At 40.0% G+C, this 24,721-nt stretch overlaps 1 protein-coding gene across 1 annotated transcript in view; it reads left to right on the top strand.

Moving 5' to 3' along the window:
* NAV2 (neuron navigator 2) overlaps positions 1–24,721 on the top strand; it is a 219,736-nt gene that overhangs the window by 123,384 nt on the left and 71,631 nt on the right. Inside the window, 2 exon segments of the mRNA XM_010007437.1 lie at positions 3–151; positions 12,426–12,548. Coding sequence (XP_010005739.1) covers positions 3–151; positions 12,426–12,548 — 272 coding nt within the window.

The following is a 24,721-nucleotide window of genomic DNA, read 5'->3' as shown; positions in this document are numbered from 1 at the left end:
GCCCCCGCGGCAGCAGCGGCTGCCACCTGGACATCTCGGACAAGGGCAGCGGTGAGATGGATCTGGAAGGCATCACCATGGACGCCACTGGCTACATGAGCGATGGGGACGTGCTGGGCAAGAATATCAGAGCTGATGACATCACCAGTGGGTAGGTGCCTTTTCTTCTTAAGTCGTAGAATCGTAGAATGGTTGGGGTTGGAAGGGACCTTAAAGGTCATCTAGAACCAACCCCCCCTGCATGGGCCTCCCATTGGATCAGGTTGCTCCAAGCCCCATCCAGCCTGGTCTTGAACACTTCCAGGGAGTGGGCATCCACAGCTTCTCTGGGCAACCTGTGCCACTGTCTCACCACCCTCACGGTGAAGAATTTCCTCCTAATGTCTAAGCTAAATCTTCCCTCTTCCAATTTTAATCCATCCCTTCTGTTCATCTCATTGCAAGCCCTTGTAAAAAGTCCTCCCTAGCTTTTCTGTAGCCTCTTCAGGCACTGCAAGGCCTCCCCAGAACTTTCCCAGGCTGATCAGCCCCATCTCTCAGCCTGTCTTCATAGCAGAGGTGCTCCAGCCATTGGATCAACTTCATGGCCATCCTCTAGTCTATTTCCAGGAACACCATGCCCTTCTTGTGTTGAGGGCTCCAGAACTAGACACAGTGATTCTTGCATTGTGTTTAGTGGTCCTGCATTCCTGTGATTATGTGGAGAAATTAAAATTAAAAAACAAATACATTCTACTAGCTTGCATAAGCATCTGGAGGGACAGGTGATTATCACAGCTAATTTAATCAGGGATTTAAGCACATGATTTGAGTGCATGCTAAAAAATATTTCTACCTATGAACATACTCGTGTACATGATTAAATGTTTTAAGTATCAGGGTTCATTGTGGTTCAGTCAAACAGACACTGCAATATTCATTTATGCCCACAAGATGGAGCGAGGCATTTTCTATTCTTTCACTGAACCCTTTTGCTGTCTGAACTTGTAGGGGACAATTTTCTGGAAGGAAATTAATTTTAAAATAGTTGTACATGCAAAACAAAGTTTAAAGAACAAGTTAAGTGTTCAGAAACATGTACTGATAGGCAATTATGAGGAAGGTTTTACGTCAACATTAGACCTCTGCCTTGACTGGAAAAAGCATTTGTTCTTTGCTCCAAAGTCAGTATCAGTTCAATATGTCTGTTTGCAATTCCTTCTAGAATGTACAGTCATTTTTTCCTGACTCAAGTGCATCAGTATGAGAGTACATCAGTTTTAAACTCATCTTTGAGATGTGAATGACATTTAATTTTGTGGCAGCCTTTTCCCTGTCTGGTCATCTTACATCCTTTGCTTTTCTGTATTTATTTTTTTTTATCAGTGACATTTCTTGTAGCATCAACTTAACTTGGAAGCTTTGGTGTCTCTTGCTGAAAGCTGGAATCCGACTGCTGCTTCATCACTAACTTAACCAGTTAATTATGCAGTCTGAAAACGTCCATTAATTCTGTCTGTTGTGAATATTTGAATGTTTTCACACTTTTCTTTTTTAAAAGTCAGACACTTTAGTTTAAATTCTTTGTTAGGGAAACATATAGTAAGGAAACCAAAACCCATTCTAAAATTCTAGTTCAGATAAAGCACCAGTGGCTGTTGCTGCATTAATAATGCATCATATCACTAAAGTGCCTTGTGTTTTCCTCAGGCAAATCAGCTTAAATCTGAATTTTTCAGTGTTTATTGTGATAACAGTTATTGCTTTTTCTCTGCACTATGACTTTCATTCAAACCCATGACTGCAATTTTGTTCTAGAAGTGAGGAAATAAAGTCTGAGTAGTGCTATGGTTTTTATAAGACACCTAGAGTGTGAGCTGACCAGTGTCCCTGGCAGAACTGAGCTCATGTCCTAGAGGAGCCCCAGTCTTTGCAGATCTTCACTTAGTGTATAAAGTTCAGATTCCATGTTGAGGAAAAGGGAAGAATAAAGGAGCTCTTGAGTTTATGAATGATATTTCCAGAGTAATCTGTGCCTTTGCTCATCTCTGTGTATCATTTCCTTTTCTGTGTCTGTCTGATAATTCTGTAGGGTAAAAAAATTGAAGTCTTCATAGTCTAGAAATAAGAGAGTGGTCTTTTAGATTCTGAGTCTAAGAGACTAATCATGTAATAAAATATTTTTGCCATTTGGTACCTCTGGTACCAAAGCAGTGAGTTATACACCAAGAATAATACCAAGAACTGTGAATATATAACCTTTAGCAGAAGAGTCACATGCTCCACAAAACCTCACTCCTAACCTTGAGTGTTAGAACATCTGAAATTGAGTACCTGACTCTTATTTCCTACCAGTTTTTAAAGGAAGGAGTTAACTTTCAGTTTTTACTCATATAACCAGCCACAGATTGGTGAGATCTCAAAATTCTTAGAACAAGAAGAGTTACGTGTGCAAATTTTTCTTTTCTGCATTTTCTGCCTTTAGCTACAAAAGCCTTTTTTGCTGAATAATGTAAGTTGGTTTACTGATTTATACAACACTGCTGTAGTCATTGAATAAGTTCCAAGGGCAGGATCTGCATTGTGGTTCAGTCCATCATAGGGAGATCAAGCTCTGTTTCCAGATTGTGGGCAGGGTTTGGAGGTTGGGTGCTTTGAAGGGTGTTGCCTTCTGTGAATCTCACTGACACCTAATAATGCTGGATTACCCTCTTCAGTAGGAACAGATATTTTGGTAGCCTGTTTCATGGCTTATATTCCCCCATGTTGGGTTATTCCTAATAACAAAAAAATAGGATAGCATTGTGTTTTTGTGGAAGAAATACACTGTTCAGAAATCAGAGAGGCTGCTGGTAGAGAAAGCATCCTTATGACTTGCTGCTGAACAAATCTCTGAAATCAGTGTCAGGGCAAACAGGCCAAATATTTCCAGAAGCTGAGTTACAGTCAGCACAAGAGGGCATTGATAGTATGAATAGCTCTTTATTAGCTGGTATGTGTTTCACTTTGTCATTTTTCAGAATTGCTACAATCCTGCAGTCTGAAAACCTTGGATCTGTGTTTTCATTGGCAAACTGATAGGGTAGGAAGCCAAAATATTTGTTACAGCCAAAATAAACCCAATAGCCAAGATAAACTATTTGAGCCCTGTGATCCTGATGCTTTCTCCGAAATGTACTGGGTCATGGGAAGTTTCCTTTGGCCTCCTTTAATAAGTCTGCTCAAGCAGAGCTCTGGCAGACACCAGGCTTGCTTTCGTAGGGTTAGAGAGAGCACCTTTTCCAAATGGGCAGCAAATGTCTCCTGAACTAAGAAAGTCTCCAGGGGATGGATCAAAGGTAAGAAGTGGTCTTGTTGTGGGAGCTAAAACATCAACCAAATGGCAAAGCAACTTTGGCACTAAGGTGGGTGAGCTCAGGGTGTCAGAGCCTCATCAAGAAGTGACACCTCAAAGCCTGGAATTCTCTCACCTATCCACTCCAAACACTACTCCAGGTAGGGACATAAAATCTCATGGCTTTTTTTGGGTTTGTTCAGAAGGTTTTTGTCCACTTCAGTCTCCCTTTAGCTACTAACTAGGTGTTCCTACCTCTTCTCATGCTTTTTTTTTTCCCCCAGTTCTCTCTAATGAGATGTACAGTTTCCTTTTTGTCGGTCCTTAGAATGGAGAAACAAGAATTTGGTCAGAAAAGCATTTAAAATTATTTTCTTTTAATATAATTAATCCTCTGCCCTGTTTTCATTACCCTGGTGTGCACCTTTTTCTGCAGAATTACCAGCGTGGATATGCCATTTAGTGCTGCTCTCAAGTTTTCTCCAGAAATGCTTTGGGTCCACAAACACAGCTTGGCAAAGCAGTTTTCTTTTTGCAGCAGCTTGGTTGTTCCAGCTGTGCTCCAACAAAGTGTAGACCTGATGATTGGACGGCTCAGCTGCCTGAGCTCTGAGGCAGGGCAGACATGAGCAGCCCTGTGCATGGCCCGAGGCTCTGCTGTCTGCCAGGCTGAGCTTTGAGGGGTGCCCAACTTGCTCCTTTGAGTGTATCTCATTAAGGAACATTACCCAGGGACTCTCATCTAGCACTGAACTGCCCTCTCAGCTATTAGATGAGAAGAGCTCAGCTTGCAGATGATGTTCAGGGGCACTCCAATGGCCATTGTGGAGGGGGGGAGACTTTTAACCATTTTATTAACCTTCCTGATTATGTTATGCTGTGGGGCCTTTGCATTCCCCTTCCAGATCTCTATTTCCTCAACTTCTTCATGTGTTTGTGTGCATGATGCTCACGGGATCACAGTTTCTTCTTGTTTATTCAAGTCTTTATACTCCCCAGGGATCTTTCTACAGGCAGGTGAATTGAGAACATCAATGAAAAGGTGCTAAGAGGGAGAGCAGGTCACTCCGGTCTAGGGAATCAGGCTTTACTCCCTGCTTATGCTCAGGTCAGGCAAACCCACATAAAAGCATCATGCCCTGGATATAAAGCACATCTGTGGTACAGAGGCCTGAGTAATATGGGCCAAAGCCACCATTCAAATAGAGTTCTGTTGTAGGTTGACATTTAGGAGTCATATTCATTAGGAGGCAACAAAGAGTTTGATATGAAGAGCTGAAACTGAGGACTGATTTTATTACATGTTGATGTATGATTGGTATGTCTAGGATTCTTGTGCCTCAGTTGCTTCATTTTGTACTATTTATCAGACAATGAGGCATCTTCTTCAGATGTCAGGCTTATATGTGGTGTAACAGCCCTTCACTTGGGCAAAGGTTTTACAAAAAGGAAAGGAAAACTATGCAGTTTGCTGCTAATGAGAATTTATTCTTGGTCACAGTAGTTAAAAGAAACAATTTCCTTCTAATTTGTCTGCAACAGAAACAGTTGCTTCTCCAAGCAACACATAGTAGAAGTCAAGAGAGGCTGAGCTAATCATAGTTCTCTGAAGGAGAACCTGTTCACCCCATACACTGATCCAGTGCTAGCTGTAGTCTTTTCTGACCTATTTTTTGCCATGGTGACTACCACTGTATTTTTGCCGTATGAGTTATAGGGGGTTAGTCATTTTACTGGACAATGCACTTTAAGTGGTGTGATTTTACAGATAAGATTTCATCTCTCTGCAGTGGGTGGGTAAAACTGCATTCCTTACATGGCTATAACACATGACTGAGAATCATTAGGAGGTTTATTTTCTTTTTCTTGTCCGTTTGAGCAGAGGGTTTATTTGAACAGCCTTCTTTCTTGCTAGGACTGGCTTCTTTTTTTTACATTTTCATCTTTCCAGCATTGCAGAATAGTGGCTATATGTGGTAAACAGATAATGAACACAAGAGAGAGGTCAGGCAAGCAAACTAAAAATTTTTACTTTTATGAAACGGTATTAGGAAAACTTGTTTTCTGACTTCAGTGAAACTGGTTCAAAATTAGCTTTTGGATTTAAAGTCATAGATGTCTGGGTGCAGTGAGAATGAAAAGAAAAATATGGCAGTGTTTAAATCAAAATAATATTCCAAGAACTGTACTAAAAGGTCTTTCAGTGAGACATGAGTAGATTATTACATAAGCATTTTCAATATTATTGTGTATTATTTAAAATATCCTTAAATATTACACTCGGTTCAGGAATAGTTCTGGTGTCAGTTTCATCCGTAACAGAGTGTTTGATCACTTATCACAAATTGTATCTCAGGCAATGTGCTCTCAGAGAACTTTTTCTTTGTAGGGAGATATTGTAGGCCTGTAAATCATAGCCCTAGAAATCAAGCTCTTGATTCAATATGCTGCTAAAAAAGGCCACATTCAGTCATATACTGTGTTTGTCAGTCAAGTGAACTCAGAAGTTGTGGTTTGTGGTATTTTTTTGCTTACTTGTACCTACTGGCCTATTGTCAGTGACTACCCAAGTAGTTTTTAATAACCATTTTCCTACCCTGGGCTTGTTTCTGTAATAAACACCTCAGCAGTGTTTGACCTGCTGCTTCAGTGCCAGCAGGTTTTTGCAAGCGGAGCAAAAGGGCAGCTTCTGCAGGAGAAAATCCGGTCCCACTCTGGGCCTGGCCAGCAGGGGGAGATGCAACCATACACACTTTGTGGCTGTGGATCATCTGCAGGGGAAGAGCAGGCACTGGAGTCGAAAGGCGCTGGGACTTGGGTGCTGACCCTGCTGAGAGCCTGTGGAGAAGCAGCACCCCCTCATTGCTCCTCTTTGGCCACATGTTCTTCCTCTCCCTAACAAAATTAGAGAGGACGGTGCAAAATCGATTGTGTGTTCTATCCCATTTTTTTTTCTATTATTTTCATTAAAATAGATTCTGAGACATTATTTCAGCTTTTCAATCAAAATTGGCATATGCAAAACCCCACTGAATAGCTGCCTGATTCTGGTGGAGTTTCAGCTTGCTCCAGGCCTGTGCTTGGTGGGGACTGTTGTCCTCTCCTAAGCAGTGGGTTTCCACCCATATTTCACCAAGGTCCAGAGTAGTTGACACACCTGAACAGGTTTGACCTTTTGGGTGTTTTCCAGTCTTGTCTACTTCATTTTGACAGGTTACCACCTCTGGTCTCCTTTCCCAGGGTGAGGTCTTTCATTTTTATTAAACTCCCAAGTAGATGAAGAGGAATAAGTAAAGCTTAAATCTGTCCTTTCTTCTCATTAAGAGCCTAAAGAAAGGGGGAGAAATTGAGACAGATGGAGGACATATATGAGATTTCACCTACAGTGGCAGCAGCCACCCAAGTCCCTTGACAGGCTGTATTGTCCTCGGAGTTGCTCCCTTCTTGAAAGGGAGACCCAGCTCAGAAGATATGTAGAAATAAATTCAGCCCTGGGCAGCAGTGCCCAAAAATTGTTACTTGATGGCTGCTGAATGACTTGTGTGTGCCAGGCAGTCTGGAAACATCTCCAAATAGGAAAGTACTGATTTCACAGAAGCCACTAATTTCTGTAGATTTCTTCTTTTTTATTATTACTCTTTTTTTCCTAGAAAAAAGTCTGAGGATTAAGTATTTAACAAGGGCAAACTGTTCTTGCTTCTTGCCTGGTTTTGCTACCTTTCACATTGCTAGTGCTTGACAGGTGAGAGGATTCTCCAAGTAAACTATGAAGCTAAAATATACTTACTAAGTTTAGCAGAAAGTCATTTTTCCTGTCTTACAGGTGTCTCCTCCTTCCCAGCAGTACTTAGGATTTTTGACACTGGGAGTGATTTATTGTTTTTTTCTGGGTTTCCTCCATGTTTGCCTTTGAGCATCTCCAAAACAGTTCATAGTTCCTTCATCAATTTGGTAACTTCAAATAGTTATGGATGATTAATTCCTAAATTATAGACTGCCTTAAATATAAAATTAATGTTTAAACAAGATGAGCAGTAGGTTTGTGTTTCTGTGACCCTGAAAGGTAAGATTGGGTTTAATGTTAGAGATTTGGGCAGTCGCAACCTGAAAGCTCGGACCCTAATCCTGGTCCTGAATGTCTTCGTTGACATTCACATGGATCAAAGAATGGAATTAAACCATCCATGGACTTGTAGATGGGATATATGTTCAACCCTTTGGTCAGAGACACAAAGTGCTTTGCCAGAGTGGTGGGTGTTGTAACAGTGAGTGGTCAGGCAAGAGTAATGGATGGAAGGACTTGGGGGAAAACATGGGGAAAGATCATATAGTCTAATTCCAATACCATGATGGAAAATGCAGGCCAAATTCATCCTAACCTGAGAAGTTTGGGGTTGTCATGATCCTGCTGTTAGCATTTCTTTTAAAGTCACATTTAGAGCAAATCCCTGGTTGCAAAAGCAGGATCGTTTTGATTACATTTGTGGTATTTCAGCAACAGCAGTGGAGGGCTTTCTGCTGTTGGGGGATTTTAGTGACTGGCAAAGTTAGACTCCTTCTTTGATACGCAAAGCTTGTTAAGGCTCTTGATCTCGTTTAACTGACTAATGACGAGGCAGGTGAAGCCTAATGAAAAATAAACATTTAAAGGAAAACATTAAGGACAACAGTGTTATTGCTGCAGCTAAAAGAGAACACTTCTGAGTGTCCAAGCTGATGCATAGAAGAATCCAAAAGCTGTAATTGCTGGAAGCTCTTTTGTTTCTTTGGGTTTCAAGCACTTGGATAGCTGGGCCAGTCTTCTGCCAGGAAGCACCTGACCAGCTATTTCCAAAGTAACCTTGGAGTTAAGAGCACCAAGAAGAAGGCAGGAAAACCTGGGCTGCCAGAGTCAGCTCCCATTTTGGGGCATGTTGCTTCTTTCCTATTTGTGGGCTTGGGATTAGGGAGCCATGTGATGCCAAGCAGATCAGGGTAGACTTGCCCAATCTGTTGAGTGCTGCTGACTCACCTGCTGCTCCTTCTCTTCCTAATGCCTAAGTGAAGAATGCCCATCCCTTGGGTATCTCTTTTCAAAACTGGAAAATGAATATTCATACATTAAGGAGTGAAATGAATATCTAGTAGGTGGTAGAGCTGTCAGACCGTGAAAGTTGGTGTGCAGTTGGCTGGCTGTACACATGGGTAAGTAGGGAGCATGGACAGAAGTTACTCAGACTGCTGGATTTTACTGATCCCTGGAACAACCCGTTCCTGTTTCATGACTTTCAGGAAGGGGAAATAAATCACATCAGCATCAGAAGTGTTCTAAAATTACTACATTTGGAAGGACTTATTACAGCATTCAAAGTTTCAGAGGCACAGAAAGGGTGTGTTTGGCTAAAGAAAAGAGCAGCTTAAAGGTCCAGGCTGTCCAGGGAACTCCAAAGTAAATTACTTTATGCCTGTACTACAGGGCAGGGAGCCACTTTCTTACAGGAAAGATGTGTCACCTAGAAAGTGGGCTGTAAGTGCCAGTTGTGTGTTAGAAGTGCACAATACTGCTCTTGTTTGACCTGAGTCTTTTCATATTAAAAGTAGTTTGGTTAATTTTATTTCCTTGCTGATGAAGAGTGAACCTATGGAGATGATGAGTATTAAGCACTAATTCCTGAAAAAATTAGCAACTCCTTTTAACCAATGTCATCACTGTCTCACTGTCCATTCATTATGTTTGACTTCATTAAAGGCAGTCATTCCCAGTTGGCTGTTGGTACCATCCATAAAGCATCTGAGCTAATTTTTTTTTTAACATATGGAATTCACCCATCTGTATGGAAGTCCCAGAGTCTGGACACTACACTCTTACCCAGATCACATATTTAAACTTTTTCTTATTTTAGAGCAGCTAGAAAAAGACTTTGAAGTGCTTGTTTTTGCAGCAAATGTGCAAAAGAGTTGTTATAACTCATGAATCTATCAAGGCATCTAGTACAAATTTGCCATGATTTTTAATAAGAAAAGTCAAATAAATTATACCTAATAAATAACTGGCCTAATACAATAATTTAGATTGCAATGGGTTGTTTTATAGGAAAGGATTGAATACCAGTAGATGTATGATAGGACAATTAATTGAGGGTCTAGTAGAATTATACACATGAAATACAGTATTTCCTGGTTTTATTCATCCCTTGCAAGATTGTCTTTAGCAAAATATGCCTTCCTGATACTCTACTTTGTCATACAGCAAAAAACCCCAGCAGCAATTTGTATTTATAAAAGCAAGATGGCTTCTGAGAGCCAAGACTGTTTCAAGTTTGAAGGGATGGAGGGGAAGGAGAAGAAATCAATGTCTGGAGGTTTGTGGCACCAGTAACTTGTTACCTCCTCCAGACTAACGAATGGATAGTAGAGAATTGATTTTTTCATCGATTTTAAAAGGATTTATCATAAACACATTTTTCTTTACAAAATTTAGAGGTCAGTGCTTCCCCTTCTTTCACCTCAGTGTTGCATGCAGGACTACAGGCATCGTTGCTTTTGGCATCTTTTTGGAATTAGAAATACCTGGGTAGAGGACATTGCATGTAATAAAAGCAAGATATAAAGCTTTCAATCTGTGATTACACAAACCTGTTTCAAAATACAAAACTCTCTCTTGTGTTGTTCTGGCATGTCCTATTGGTGCAGTGGGTAAAAGTCGTTGTCTATGTCTGTGCTTTTTTACAGGGTCTTGGTTAGAACAACTCACAATCTTGTTCAAGATGCCAGAGGCATCCAGCTTTCATTGACTTCTCTAAGATTTATGAGAGCTTAAATCCAATGAAAACTGGTTTTAAGTTTGATGCAGTTGCAGAATTATTCTAATCTATCTGATTCCTGAGCTTCTCTGTAAAGGATGGATTCTGTTGGTGTTAGTAAGGAGCCTTTCCATGATTTCAGCAAGGTTAATTCTTACAAGTAATGTGTTTCATTTCACATATTCTGGGTAATGAATATAGAGGATAATCTATTTCAACTGTAGTTGATCTTTCTTATCAAAGGGCTACTCCTATGCCAGAATTCTGACAGCAAAGCCAAAAGCTGCATTTCCCAGTACACACACAATGGGTTTTCATACAGAAACATGTTTCATGTGCAGACAAGTATCTGCAGGGAGGCAATTAGCATATGCACATTAGATGTTTTTGCGAGATGCTGTTTGTGTGTTTGTATAATTATATGGTTTTAAGCTCCTCTTTTCTTTCCCTTTCATATATTTTAGTAGCTTAAGGAAAAGTATATTCTTCCACGATAAAATATTAATAAACTATGTGAAACACAAGTTAGAATGCAAGACCTAAGGCAAATTTCACATGTGTAGCAGTGTGCAACTATTCTGCTCTTGCTGTTTACAGTCTTTTGTTTATGAGTTTGGAGAATCGTGTCCCCACAGATTTGCTGAACAGCGAATACTCTTGTGTCTGACTTGAGTGGCTTGGCAACCTCTTTGTTAAACTCCCCAGAGAGACTCTGTACAGATTTATACCTCTAACTAACTGCAACACTGAGCAGCAGGTTGTGCAAGGATTCCTCCCTCTTTACCATCCCATTTTTATAAATGCAGTAATCGAATTTCACTTGGGTACAGCACATCTGTTGCAGTAACATCTCGCCAGCAGAGACATTGCTGCCTGCAGCTCGGAGCAGCTGTCCCTTCTTGCTGTGGATGAGGGCGTCTTGCTGGTAGGGAAAAAGCCCTGTGCCTTGCTAAGGAAGAGGAAGGTGTCCTCTGAAGCTGGATGTTATTCTGTGGGCTGCTGTTGATTTGCTCAGAGTGGCTAAAAGGGATTAAAAGGCTACAACCCTACCACCTCTGAACTCAGCGAGGTCTGGTATGTGTCCATGGATATGCCAGAGACAGTGATCTTATTGCTTCTTGCTAGACTTATTTCAGTCTCAAGGGTGTGGAAATTTTTATGGTGTGGTTACACAATTGTTGGTACTGCTCCTGTAGATGTACCTGGGCTGAGAAATGGGGGGTGGTGGTGGCACAGAGCTTGCTCCATGCCAACATCTTGAGAGGCAAATGGAACTTACCTTTCTTCCATGCTTGCAGGTTTCTGTACATGGAAATACTTGTAGAAATTAATGTAAACTAAGAAAAAAAGCCTCCAGTTGTATTTTAACACTTTGAACTTGTTGTATTTTAACACTTTGAACATGTTTACCTGCAATTGTTGTGAAAGGCCACAAAATATTTCAAGAGGTTGCCTAGATATTGATGTAGAGCAGCTCGGTGAGAAGCTACTCACCGAGTAGAAGGGAAGACTGGAGTAACTTCTTAATTTCAGTACTAATATATTAAAATATTTTATTTGTAAACTGAACCAAAGTAGTAGGTAGTTTTATGGGTTTTAAAACTTATTTTTTTTTAGTTAACCACCTTATCCTGAAGTTGCATCATTTGAGGAACTCTTCCTGGTGATTAATGTCTATCTATTCTTGTCCAACAAGTGTTGTCTCTGTTCACTCTAACATTCATTTTTCATTTATCTAAGCTAGAAAGTAATAAATGTGCTATCTTAGTAATTTGTGAAGTAAGTCTACATTTGGTATTCTTACTATCTAAGAATAGTAACACTTTAAATGCAGATGCCTCAGGGTCATTGTTCACAGACCACTGACAAAATCTAGTATGAATTCAATGTGATTTTTGCAGTTGAGTCATAAAAGCATTGAGATTTCCATCGTGCTGTTTTAGCCCACATGAGACTGTTCGGGATGGTATAACCATGCATTTTTTTTGGACAGGAAGGGATAATAAATTATAACATTAGCAAATATTAAATTACTTCCACCTAGGCATTCTTCATGACAGTTATGTATTCTTCCTTTGTTGCGGTTATGTTGAAATTCCATTCTTTTTGGTGAATGTGCAAGATGCAATGGACAATGAGAGGCAAAAAAGTATCTTTGATCTAATAAAGAAGAAGGTTTTTTTTTATTCGTGTTCTGAGCAATATCCTTAACTTGAACTGGGGAAACTGGAATATACGGTTAAAATCAAGCAGAAGGTATGAGTTAAAAAGTAATATGTAGAAGTTTTTGTGTTTTGCTAAACATGGCATTTTGTTCTGCTGCTTTAAAGGTATATGACTGATGGTGGCCTGGGCCTCTACACTCGCAGGCTGAACCGGCTGCCTGACGGGATGGCTGCCGTGCGGGAGACCGTGCAGCGCAACACGTCCCTGGGGCTCGGAGATGCTGACAGGTAAGGGCTCAACCAGCAAACACTTTCATCTGATAGCACCTTGGATTCCTGCTTTATCTAATGCATATTGGATCCCTATGATTAAATAGCTTCAGGAATGCAGATAGTGAATACGTGGACTTGAGCGTCTCCTGAGTATTTTAGGTTGGATGTTCACAGAGGTGTCAGGAGAAATGCTGGCTTTATGTCTTCTGAATGCTCTGCTGAAATCTCATCTGGGCTTTTGTGGACATGGCACAACACAAGAAAATATAGAACTTTAATAGTGTTTGAAATATAAAAGACCTAATTCTCCACTCCTTTCTACTGCTTCTTCCAAGTCCGGTGATCCAGTGTGAACGGTCAAGGCCAAAGATCAAGATTTAGGGAACTAGAAATCCATAATTTTTGGGAGTGCAGTCATAAAGGAAACCAGGGAGATGGACAGTAATGAGACCTATATTCTGTTAGAGCTGAGATAAATGAGTTAAATGCATTTGCTTTTAATGGCATCAGCCTATAACTGCTTTTTCCCTTCCAAACCCAAAGCCTGATGAGTGTTACTGCTGATGTAGCAAGTGAACTCTATCCTTCCCCTTCCCTGAGGGGCCCCCGAGTATAAAATATGGATTTTGAGTAACAGGTGTGAACCAATTTCTGAACTAAACATTTTTACTCATTTTGTTATTGATAAGTCTTTCCTGGAATATAATACAGTTCACAGAGTTTGATACGACTGTGATACATTCATGGTAGTGATGTATGGATTACCAAGGATTACTTGCTTTTCAAAGCAAGCCGTGCCAAATTTGCTTTAGTGTTCTCTTCTTATTAGTGAAGAGTAGGATGGTAAATCTAAACAAAAGAACCAAAACCTCTCAGAGAATGTCAGCTCAGTTTCAATTACTAAGTCAACATATGCTTGCCAGTTGTAAAATATGCCTGGATTTTTCAGGAGCTCATATCTGTTTCTGAAATTTGCAACCTGAAACCCACTCAGCCAACAGCGCTGGCTCCTGGTTGCCTGCGGGTGAAGCCCTTGCCACCTGGTGATGCAACTGAAGACTCACTGAGCATCATCCACCCCTGTTGCTTCTGAATGTTGCCACATTAACAGAAGCTTTCTGTTTACAATACAGAATTGCTCTAATATAAATGATATAATTATTGAAGTAACAGTCAGCCTTCTGGAGAGCTAGTGATACATTCCTCCTCACTGACTTCTTCTCCTGTCCAATATTTTCTATGCTTGCAACACTTTTTTTTTGGCATGTGAATTATTCTCACATTTTCTTTGCCAAGATCCCTTCCTGAAGACACCACCCGTGGGGACCATTTACATACATTTGACAAGAAAGATCATTTGTGTGTTTAAATATACTCTACTTAGAATAGGCTTGTGACACCCTGAAATACAACCCCTAGTTTCTGTCAATTGTTTCAGCTTTGAAAATTATTATTTCAGTTTGCATGGAGGGGACTTGAGACAAAATGAAGACTCTATATGTCAGGCAGTTAAGCTGCAACACAGGATCACAGAAAAATTACCCATGGTCTCAGAGTTGGTGACATTATTATATGTTGTTTTGGTTTAGTCTTTTCTATTAATAATGCAAACTTACTCACCCTACATGGGAAATCAGTTTTTTGAAGATAGGACAGTGGTCCTATTTAAAAATAGCTTCTCTTTGGTTGCTGGGTGATCATTATGTGCAGCTTCAATAAAAAATGGATGTTAGCTTGATGAGCAGTTTGCCAGGGAAAATTGGCACAAAGAAGAAAAGGAGTTGAATGAAATGGTGCAGTAATGAATCTCTTTCTTCATCCTGTGAGTTGAGACAAGCAGAAGTTCTGCGTTAGTGGTACAGCTAGGAAATGCATGAAGATTAAATTTAACTTGTTCAAAGCAGTTGTTAATTGAATGCATGGGAAAATGAATGTGAAAGGCTATGAACCTTTGAGTGTAAGGTTAATCATTAAAAAGCTATCAGAGGAATTTTTGCAATTTGCTTACTTGTTTAGTTTCTTCTGTTATTCATTGTAAAAGTTGGGAAGCTTTTACTCGTTGGCTCGGATAATGTAAAGCACAGACCTTACAAGGTACATTTTCCCCTGCAGCAGGGAAATCCAAACAAGTCAATTTAATTTAATGCTTGAGTGCAGGGTTAATGGAATCATTGCACAACACAGCTGAGCTTATTTATTCAGTTCAAGACAATTTGTGTTTGCATAGAACAGGGGCATTTTTAATGAAAAATAGGCATTAAAGATGCCTTTTTATTTAGTTTGAGATTTTTTTCTTTTTAAGATGTTGCAGATTAGCCACCATTGGTTTTGTCTCTTCTATGTATGGGGACTCAGTGTGTACCATCTGGTTATTTAAGTTGATTTCACATTGTCAGGCACAGCTGCTCGATCTGGGACTTAGTTCTGCCCTTGCTTTCATATATGTAGTTTGCATTTATGAATACGTATAGAAAAGAGGGAAGATATTTGAAACTTAGATTTGAGTAAATATTTCTGTAATTGCTTACTTATATAACCCATTATTTAAGTAATTCAGACTTATGCTGATTTATCATATCCTTGTGAATAGGACAGGAGACTATTAATGGATGTGGGCTTGTCAAGAGTAATTTTAATGCTGTTAATAGGGAAATATCTATATGACTTATTTAAAAATCCTCAGTAATGAAGTGCATAAATAGCTACTTTGGAGTGTGATTGACTTGGATTGTTTCACTTTTACAATTTAATTTGAGGCTGCATGAATTACATGTCTTTGCATCAGTATATAGTGCATAAAAGGGCCTTCCCAGGCTCTTGCTGTAAGGACTTGTCTCATCAGAGAGCAGATGACCTTGTCTTGGTACTTCCAAGAGCTACAGCATTGATGTGCTGTAGCTTAAACATGACTCAGGTGTTGAGCCTGGGTAGGATTGTGTGTTTCTGTGTTGAGGTTCAAATCTATGATGACTACAATGACAGTTTGGGCCCACTCAGAGTTGAAAACAAGACCTTATTCAGTTTAATCTTCAGAAGGACTGTGACTGAAGCTGGCTCCTGGCAGTCAGCAGCATTTCAGTAGCATTTCCTGCATTTGGCAAGATTTTTGGATAATCCCAGAGGAGAATGTGGAACCAGAAGAGGGGGACAGGAAGGAAGAATTGGAAGTGAAGCAGAAACAGAGCAGAAAGCCAGAGGATGTTACATGTAGAGCACAGAAATATCTCTATTAATAGGGATGTCACAGAGTGCAGATTTTTTCATGGGCTCTGCTTTATAGTAGTTTCTACCAATGGTAAAAATTACAGCTTTCAAAAAGAGCTGAAAAGTAGTATTTTGCTGGCATTTTACACTTTACAAAAACAAAGGTTATTTATTTGTCATTTGGCTCAGTTAGTAGACAATGCTTCACACTCATTCATGGAGAAAAAACCCTTTGACTGGAGTATGTTTAGATTCACTAACTGCAAATTAATTTCTTGAATCCTGTTACAGTGGTGAGATTTAAAAAAAAAAAAAAAAAAGGGTTAGTGTTCAGTGCTGGAGGGGGAGATTGATGGACTGCCTTCATGACCATGGGAACCTGGAACATACTTCAGAAGAGCTGAAAAGCAAGTTGAAGCAAGTCAACAAGTTGGGGGCAATATTGGCAGGGAGAGATGGAGATGTCACTGCTTTTGGAGAGACAAATTCCATTGAAAGCAGAATTACAGACATGGTGTAGATGGGTATTGCATAAGAAGCTGCATCAAAAGTTCTTCTTTTAGGGTGCTACTTAATTGTAGACAATGGAAAAATGTTACAAGAAAGGGAAAAAAGGACTTTTTTGTTAACTTAGTCTTCATTTAATTTTATAGTAGGATAAGGCAGCTTGAAGTCCCAAAAGTGTTTTTTCAGTTTTATTTCTTAACTGAGACAATGCAGCTAAAATTAGATTAAGGTGTCTGCAAGTCCTGGCTTTGCAGATGAGGAGTTAAGTCCTCCATTCACAGGGAATGTCTGTTGGGAATGCTGTCCCATTACATCTCATCCTGGCTTTGCTACTCTAGCAGTGGTATTAAGATGCATAAGAAAAGGAGGAAAAACAGAAAATGTGTCTGAAACAGCCACATGGACTGGACAGACTAAACTGTTTAAATATGACCTGGTTCTATCTTAAACTTCAGATGGACCCAACTGTTGGAACAACAATAGCAATAGATATTCCTGCAATGTCATGGCAGTGGAATTCCCATCATCTCCTTCCCCCACAGCATCTCCTGCCCCTGCAATGCTCCCTCGGGAGTGTTGACATAAGTGTTTGTGGAGTTGCACAGTAAATGAACTTGCAGGGAGATTCATCTGGTATTTCATGTGAATGTGTTTGTGGAGGGAGGATGTCCCTTGTCTGGAGGAGTAACTATACCCATTGAAGTAATCTCCAAACCTCAGGAGATCTCAACTAAGAAAGATGCTGCCAAGCTGTTCCCACTCCACCAGGAAGATCACAGGTCTTCAGCTCACAGTTCCTTCACTTCCAGATAGCCCTGGCAATTGTACTTACATTCAGTTGTTAGCATTAAAATACTTCATCAATCCTACTTTTCCCATTTTTAATTGCTAGAACAGTGGAACATCCCCTAAATAAGCACAGTTTTTTAGATTATTATTTTAAAGTCTTGAAATTGTTTTAAGATAAAATAGGTCAAAAAGTGAATTCCACCAGCCAAGCACTCACTACTCACTACAACTGTGCTGTGTGTCACTGCAATTTGTAAATATATGCCCATCTATAGCTGCTTAACAGCAAAGTCACAGGATTATTCATGCTGAACAGGTCTTCTGCTCTGCTTGACCATCTGTTTGGATTTTATCACAAAGTTAGAAGAAAATACTGCTGCTTCTAAAGATGCCAGTTGTACCTTAGTACCTATAGATACCTATCTCTCTGTCTTTGAAAGATCCCACGTTTATCTTGAAAACTGACTCCCAGAAACAGGGAAATTCACATTGCAAAGATTCTTTGAAGTTTATGGCCTTGGGATCTGCTGATTAAAATCACAATACCGTATACTTTTCTTTTCCAAGGAACCTTTTTACAAGCTGTAATCCAAAGTGGGTTTAGGTTACATAAAGTAATTGCAAAGTTAGGCAACAAATAGTAGTTGAAAGCAAAGGTGCAGCAGCTATACCCAAAGGCTGAGTTAGCAGTACCAAAAGGAAAACAACTACTTTCTACTTTCAAACAAGGCAAGGTTAGTCGAGGCAAGAAATGTCTTCTGGCAGATCCATTTCAGTGGGCTCAAGATGACAAACCTCTGGGCTTGTAAGCTTTCCTTTGGGTCTAAGACAGAAGCAAGACTTTTCATTACTAAATACAAGTTGAAGAACAGTTGCTCTAAATTTACCAAGATGTATTAGTAGCTTAGACTAATTCTTGAAGACAGACAATACCTAAGCAACCAAGGGAGATGTAGCAAGGAAAGGCAGGATATGGTGCTTGTGTGCTGTAGGAAAGAGAGAGGTGGATGATTTATCACCTCTGTAACATGGAGGGTTTAACTGTGGAGGGGGAGCAAATTATTACAGGCTCTAAGCCTGTCTCTTTGTTGAATCTATGGATTTTAATATCCAAGAGTTATTAGTTTAATACTCTGGTTTATTATTTGAAGATGCTTTATAGAACTCCCTTGAAGATGCGAAGGAAGAGGTCAGAGATGAAATGGCTGTGTGAGAATTGTCCCCCTTGTCTAAGAAGGTTCTTCTCAGTTTTGTGGCTCACATGTGAATTCATTCAGTGGGCACAGTAGTACTGGGTTTGGTTGATGGTGTTGCTTTTGGTTGGTTTGTTTGTTTTCCATGCATACACTCTTGGGGATACATATGCTACCCTGGATTAAGTACACTGCACTCTGGGAAGTACTTGTGTAGGATCTGGTGTCAGTTCTGTTTAGAGAGGCATGATGGAATGGAGAACATTGGAAAATTTTGTTTGTTTCTCAGGCCTGGTCTAATTTTACTCATTGCATGATGGTCAGCAAAGAATTTGCTTCCAATGATCAACTTAGTGAGTCTGGGAACTGTCTGAAGGTTAGGAAGAATTTTGAGAAGAGGACAAGTTAAGGAGAGATGTAATTTTTCAGCAGGGATTGTGTTTGAAAACTCTGTCCAGGCTCTAGATCATTATCTCATGTAGTAATAGTGAATGTATGACTGAGGGGGGTGGGGTTTGGTACTTTAAGCAGTTTTGTGCCTGTTAGTTAACAGAAATTTTGTAAAAAGGCTTAGGTTTTTTTCTTATGGGAGAGTCTCTTTCCATGTATCCACAGCCCTCCCACCACCACCAAAAGAAGCAGATTTTACTTGAGTTAGGACCTGTGTGCATTCAAGAAGCCGACTTACTCCATTCTTCTCTTTTAAGTGATACCTGTTTTAGTAGCTCCACAGGCTGACAACACAGCTGAGAGAATTCTTCACCTTTTCCAAGGGTTTCTTCCAATGAAGATGTACAATTCTACCATTCAACACTAAAACCAAACCAACAAACAAAACACTGCAAACTATTCCCTCCAAAATTAGTGGGTTAGGTAACCTTGCCATGCTTGACTCTCTCTATAGCTTTTTTTTCTTCAGAATGGCTTTTTTTTTGCTTAGATGCAAACACTGGAGACAGGCTTTAGGGACTTCATTTCTCAGTGAAACTTTTTTCTTCATGTTATGCCCCTGATTTCATGACTGTGATTCTGCTTCTGCATTCCTTTATATTTTAGGGAGTATTTCCAGCTCTGCTCTGGTATCTAATGAAATGCTTAAGCCAGGAGCTGAAGTTCACTACAAAGCTAATGGAAGGTGGCAGGTGCCTCATGGAAGCAACTCATCATGGCTAAACTAGGACTTTCTTTTAGCCCATACATTCCTTAGGGAACAGTTTTTCCCTTCCCCAGAGGTTTACTCTGCTGCAGTGTATGGGTGAAGGGCCCTTACCTTTTCCAGAATTGTGGACACTGATTTTGTGGAAACAGGAAAAGCTGCCTAAATTCAGAAGTTGAATAATTTGCATCTAAGGATGGCACAATCATGATCCTACATCACTGGAACTAGATTTTCCTGAAGTGACATTTCCTTTCGTACACACCCACTTTATTTGTATAAGTATAAAGTCAATCTAATTACTGATTTGGAGGCTCTTCTGAAACCCTCAATATTTCTGGTTCCTTTGCCAGAGATTAGCACTGTCTTTTCTGGTGTATGAAGTGGCTTTTAAAACACTTTAGGCATGTGGGAAATTAAGCTTGAATTCCAAGGGTAAACAAGATCCTAGATACAAAGACCATTTTGAACTGTATCAGGGTCTTTGTGCTTTGCATGACAAACGGAAGAATGTGAGATGCTTGCTGACACAGTGCAGACTTTGTTGTTTGGTTTTCCATGGAGAATGGCAAGAGAGTCAACAGTCTCACAACTGACCTACACCGGTAACCTCTGAGTTTGGGATTTGGAGATTGAATAGATAAAATTAATAGCAGACAGCTGTCAGGCTCCCAGATTGGATCCCAGTCTTGGGCTGTTTGATGAGTGTGGAGGTTCATTGAGGCTGTAAAGCTAATTTTACTACATGATTTTTTCAAATATTGTGTGTATTACTAAATGTCTCATTACCCCAGAACCTAAAGATTCTCCCTTCGGTCTTTGTTTCTCCTTCTTAGTTTGTTGAGGCTTTGGAATTGTCCAAAATTGTACATTTCATTAGAATTTTTCATTAGGTTTTTTTGCTTCTGCTTTATAACTATCTGTTCTCTTGTTATTATAATAATCTTATCTTAGTATTAGATTACATATTAATAGAAATATTAATGTTAGTATCCAGGATCTAAGCTTTCTGTTTAGTGCCTGAATGTTTCTTGTATCATTTGGAAAATGATATCAAAATCCTGAGTCCAAAGTAAGATGCACATGCCTTCCTGCATCCTCTTCTGAGCTTTGCTGGGGTTTTTTGTTTCTTTTTCTTTATTGATTATGTTTATTGAATGCTCAATCATTTATTCCCAATCTTGTCCCCTCCAATGAAGAGCTTTCATACATGGTACTGCAGATGGGGACACCCTCTATATTATCAGTGAGAAGTTTCCAAGAAATCCTGAATATCCAGATGCTTTGAAGGATCCATTGCTTATACAGGGAAATAAGACTCCTAATTTGGACAGCTAACTAATATTTTTAAAGTTGGGTGATACTTGGAGCCCTTAGTGTTCAATACACATCCTCATCTGCAGCATCACAGGAGAAGCTGTGAGGTAGCCACGACTTTGAGATCATATCTAAAACTCTCCTTCAGTTGTCCTAATGAGAACTCCTGTGCTAAGAAGTTAAAAAAGTAACAGGGATGCTTTTGGGCTGACTGATACCAAAAGAAAAGAAAATGTCCCCAACCTGGTACTCATCAAAGCAGAAGATACTTTCAGATAAAGTGAAGGTTGACTCCCTGTTTCCATGACACTTCAGAAGGAGGTGCACTCTCTTCCCTTCTCTTGCAGACCTCATCTGCCAACTATTACTGGGTTGTCAGAAAGAAGGGAAAGTCTCATTTCCCATGTGTGTCTACACAGATAGATGTGCAGAAATCAGGGCCTATGGACCATGTAGAATGAACATCTATGCCCGTTGAAAGGACTTTCCAGCTCTGGAGAGCAGCTCTGCTGAGTTCTGCAGTAGGATGCTGAGGGGGTGGAAGGTACATAACTGTATTTTTGCTTCCCTGAGATTCTTGGAGCTTCTGCATTTGTATCAGGCCATTCCTTGGTGTCATCATAACTTCCTTCGTGGTCAAAAAGCTGTTCCATACTGGGGTTCAGTACCCTTCTTATCTGTAAGTCCTATTCTGCTCTTCTCCAGCAGTATGATAAGGTGACACTGTGACCTTTTTATGGCAGCTCATAGGATTCACAGTGATGCTGAGACTCCACAGAACAAGTAGTCACTTTGCTGCTGGTCTGAGATGAGCTCCAACATCCTGAGGCTTAAACAGCCCAGTGCTAATGCAGCTGCATGAGCCTTAAAAACACTTTGCTTTTACATAAACAGGCATTAAGGCTTTCACGTGATGGTCTCATGTTGCTTAAGTATATACAGTTAAATATACATTTGGCCAGGATAAATAATTACATACTCTGCAGTGGAAACACTTGGAGCTACATTGTGCTGTTACAGCAGTATGATAAGAATGTGTGTAACTTGTTTTTATTAGTGAAAGGTTTTTATATTCTCACTAAAAATAAAAGCTCTAATTTTATTAACACTGATTGCTGCAATTTGAGACTAATTAATTTGACATAAGTGGCATTGGAATGGTGTGAAATCTGTGTGCAGCATTAACACAGGGAGCCTGAATAACTACCACATTGCTAGAGGCTATGTTTATGTGTGTCCAGGTATAGGTGGTCAATAAGTAGCCAGAGGATCAGCACTAAACATTGGAAGTCTGATTAGAGCCTGAGCAAAGTCCAAGGGCTGAGGGCAGCACTTTCAAACTATGACTTTTTTTGTTGTAATTTCTTAACTGACAAAGGCTCAGCTCAGCAGCTCCTGTGGAGTCACCATGTGCTCTCATCAGCCTCAAGTAATATTTTTATCTTTTTAAACTGTTTTTAACTTTAAACTCTCATCTTCTCTGATTAAGTTGTTAGTGTAAGTTAATTTTCATATATATCAACTAATTCATTCGTTTGGGTTTGGGGGAAATGAATAAACCACCTTGAGTGTTCAAAAAGGTTTTATTCCCACTTTCATGTTCATTGTCAAGATTGATTTATTCTTGTTATGAAACTTGCAGCTAGAAACACTCTTCGTAACATGACTTAATGCCTTAAACATCTCTTTGAAATTACTGATGTTATTTGATACTATCTGATATGCACATGCATAGTTGTATGTTTCATTTGCATTTTTATGCAAAGATTTAGGGTTTATTTTCAGAGGTGACTGGAACAAAATTATTGTATTTGCAAAGCTGGAACTGTTTTGAATGTGGAAAGACAGAATGGAATATTATGAGGAAACAGTTAGAAATGTAGTCATAGGCAACTGTGTATTTCTTTGAAAAGAGAAGAGAGGGAAAAAGGAGAAGGAAGAATCACCAACATGAGCCTCTGGGAAAGAGATAAGAATATTCTGTGCCAGCTGGAGTTCACAGAGGGTGTACTCATCCAGGAAAGCCTTATACTCCACTTAATCCATATTTTGGACTCTGTTTTCTCTGTCTACTCTTAGATAGAGAATGTATCCATCTGTGCTTTGAGAGAATTTCTGAACCAAAAGACTCATGAGGTGGATCAAATGATGGCAAGAAATCTGCAATTATATATATCTAATACCTTAAATGTATATGCAAAAGAAAGACAGAAATTTTCTGAAATCAGAAGATTGTGATTTCAAACTGAAGTCAGGATGTAATTTCTGTGCTCTGCTTTCTGGGGCAATTATTTGTTGGCTTCTAACAATAACCACTAACCCATATTTTTGTTAATATAGATTAAAAGTAAGCATACCATATGGCAAGATTAAGTTGATTGTCATTGCTTTTGGTCAAAGTGTGGTGATGGTTTGGCCTCCAGCACCAAAATTCAGACAGTAGAAACTGAAGGGTTTTCCACACTGTGGCTTAGAGATAGAGTCTCTTTCTGCAGTGGCTTCTGACCATTTGTTGATTTAGGGACAGTTTGCCTCTCTCTCTTACTGTGGTTTTATGGGCTGACCTTACAGTAGCAGTAATGGGCTAAACATGTGACTGATAATCATTCTTCCCTGTGAGTCATACCATATGTTTTCCCTCTCTCCACCACCACAATTCCAGTCATACTTGACCCACTTATTTTACCTATCCTACATTGTCCCCTCTATGCTACCAAATTGTTTTCTCTTGCTGCTGTTTGTCCCTTTCCAAGCAATGCACTGTGCTTTCAGTGGTGGGTTTTCATCACCTCTACCTTGGTCCTCAACAAATTACTGAAACCTAACTTTGTCCATGAAACATGTTTGAATCTTGAAGTCACTCCACACTTTGGATACAGAAGTGTGGCCAGCAAGTCAAGGGAGGTGATTCTCCCCCTCTATTCCACTCTCATGAAACCCCACCTGCAGTACTGTCTCCAATTCTGGGGTACCCAACATAAGAAGGACATGGAGCTGTTGGAGTGAGTCCAGAGAAGGGCCATGAAGGTGATCCAATGGTTGGAGCACCTCTGCTATGAAGACAGGTTGAGAGAGTTGGGGCTGTTCAGCATAGAGAAGAGAAGGCTCCAGGGAGACCTTAGAGCATCTTCCAGTACCTGAAAAGGTTACAGAAAAGCTGGGGAGGGGCTTTTGACAAAGGCAGGGGGTGATGGGACAAGGGTTACTGGTTTTAAGCTGCAAGAGGGTATATTTAGGAGGAAATTATTTTGTGTAAGGGTGGTGGGACACTGGCCCAGGTTGCACAGAGGATCTGTGCATGCCCCATCCCTGGAAGTGTTCAAGGGCAGGTTGGATGGGGCTTGGAGCAACCTGATCTGGTGGGAGGTGTCTGCCCCTGAGTGGAGGGTTGGATCTAGGTGAACTTTAAGGTCCCTTCCAACCCAAACCAGTCTATGATTCTATGAATTACATCGATCTCTACTTTCACGTTTAGATTTTAACACCATTGGAATGAGGGAGCTGGAAATACCTGGTGATGTGGTTAAGCTTATGATGGCAATGTATGTGTTATTGGGTAATTTTAGAAAGAAAAAAATGAGAGCCAAAGGTAACTTCTGTCTTGGCTCATCAGGGCTGGGTGCCATCATGAGAGGAGAATAAAATGTGGACATTTTCAGGAATGGTAGTGAATTGTAGCTGTAACTTCAGTGGAATGGATTCAAGGGAGACAAAGAAAACATACAGCAATTATAAGGAAAACCTCTCTGGCACTTAGTGACTTGTCAGTTAGTCTCTGGAAGGTCTGTCCTTTGGGTCTTTAAAGATCTGTACAAACCAAAGCACAACCACACACGGGAGGGAAAGTGATATGAATAAACGAAGAGGGATTTTCCAGATGAAACTTAGCTTATTTCATTATTAATACTGAAGGCAAGGACTTGCACTTTGTTAGGTGTGCCTGTGCAAAATATGAGTCTCTGCATTAAGCCACCAATTCATCTGGTGGAGGTTTTTCCTTCTTCTCAGGGTACATCTAGTGA

Source organism: Chaetura pelagica, unplaced genomic scaffold, assembly GCF_000747805.2.
Source record: "Chaetura pelagica isolate M959 unplaced genomic scaffold, ChaPel_1.0 scaffold401, whole genome shotgun sequence".
Classification (NCBI taxonomy): domain Eukaryota; kingdom Metazoa; phylum Chordata; class Aves; order Apodiformes; family Apodidae; genus Chaetura; species Chaetura pelagica.
This window is presented reverse-complemented; position numbering and strand designations above follow the sequence as displayed.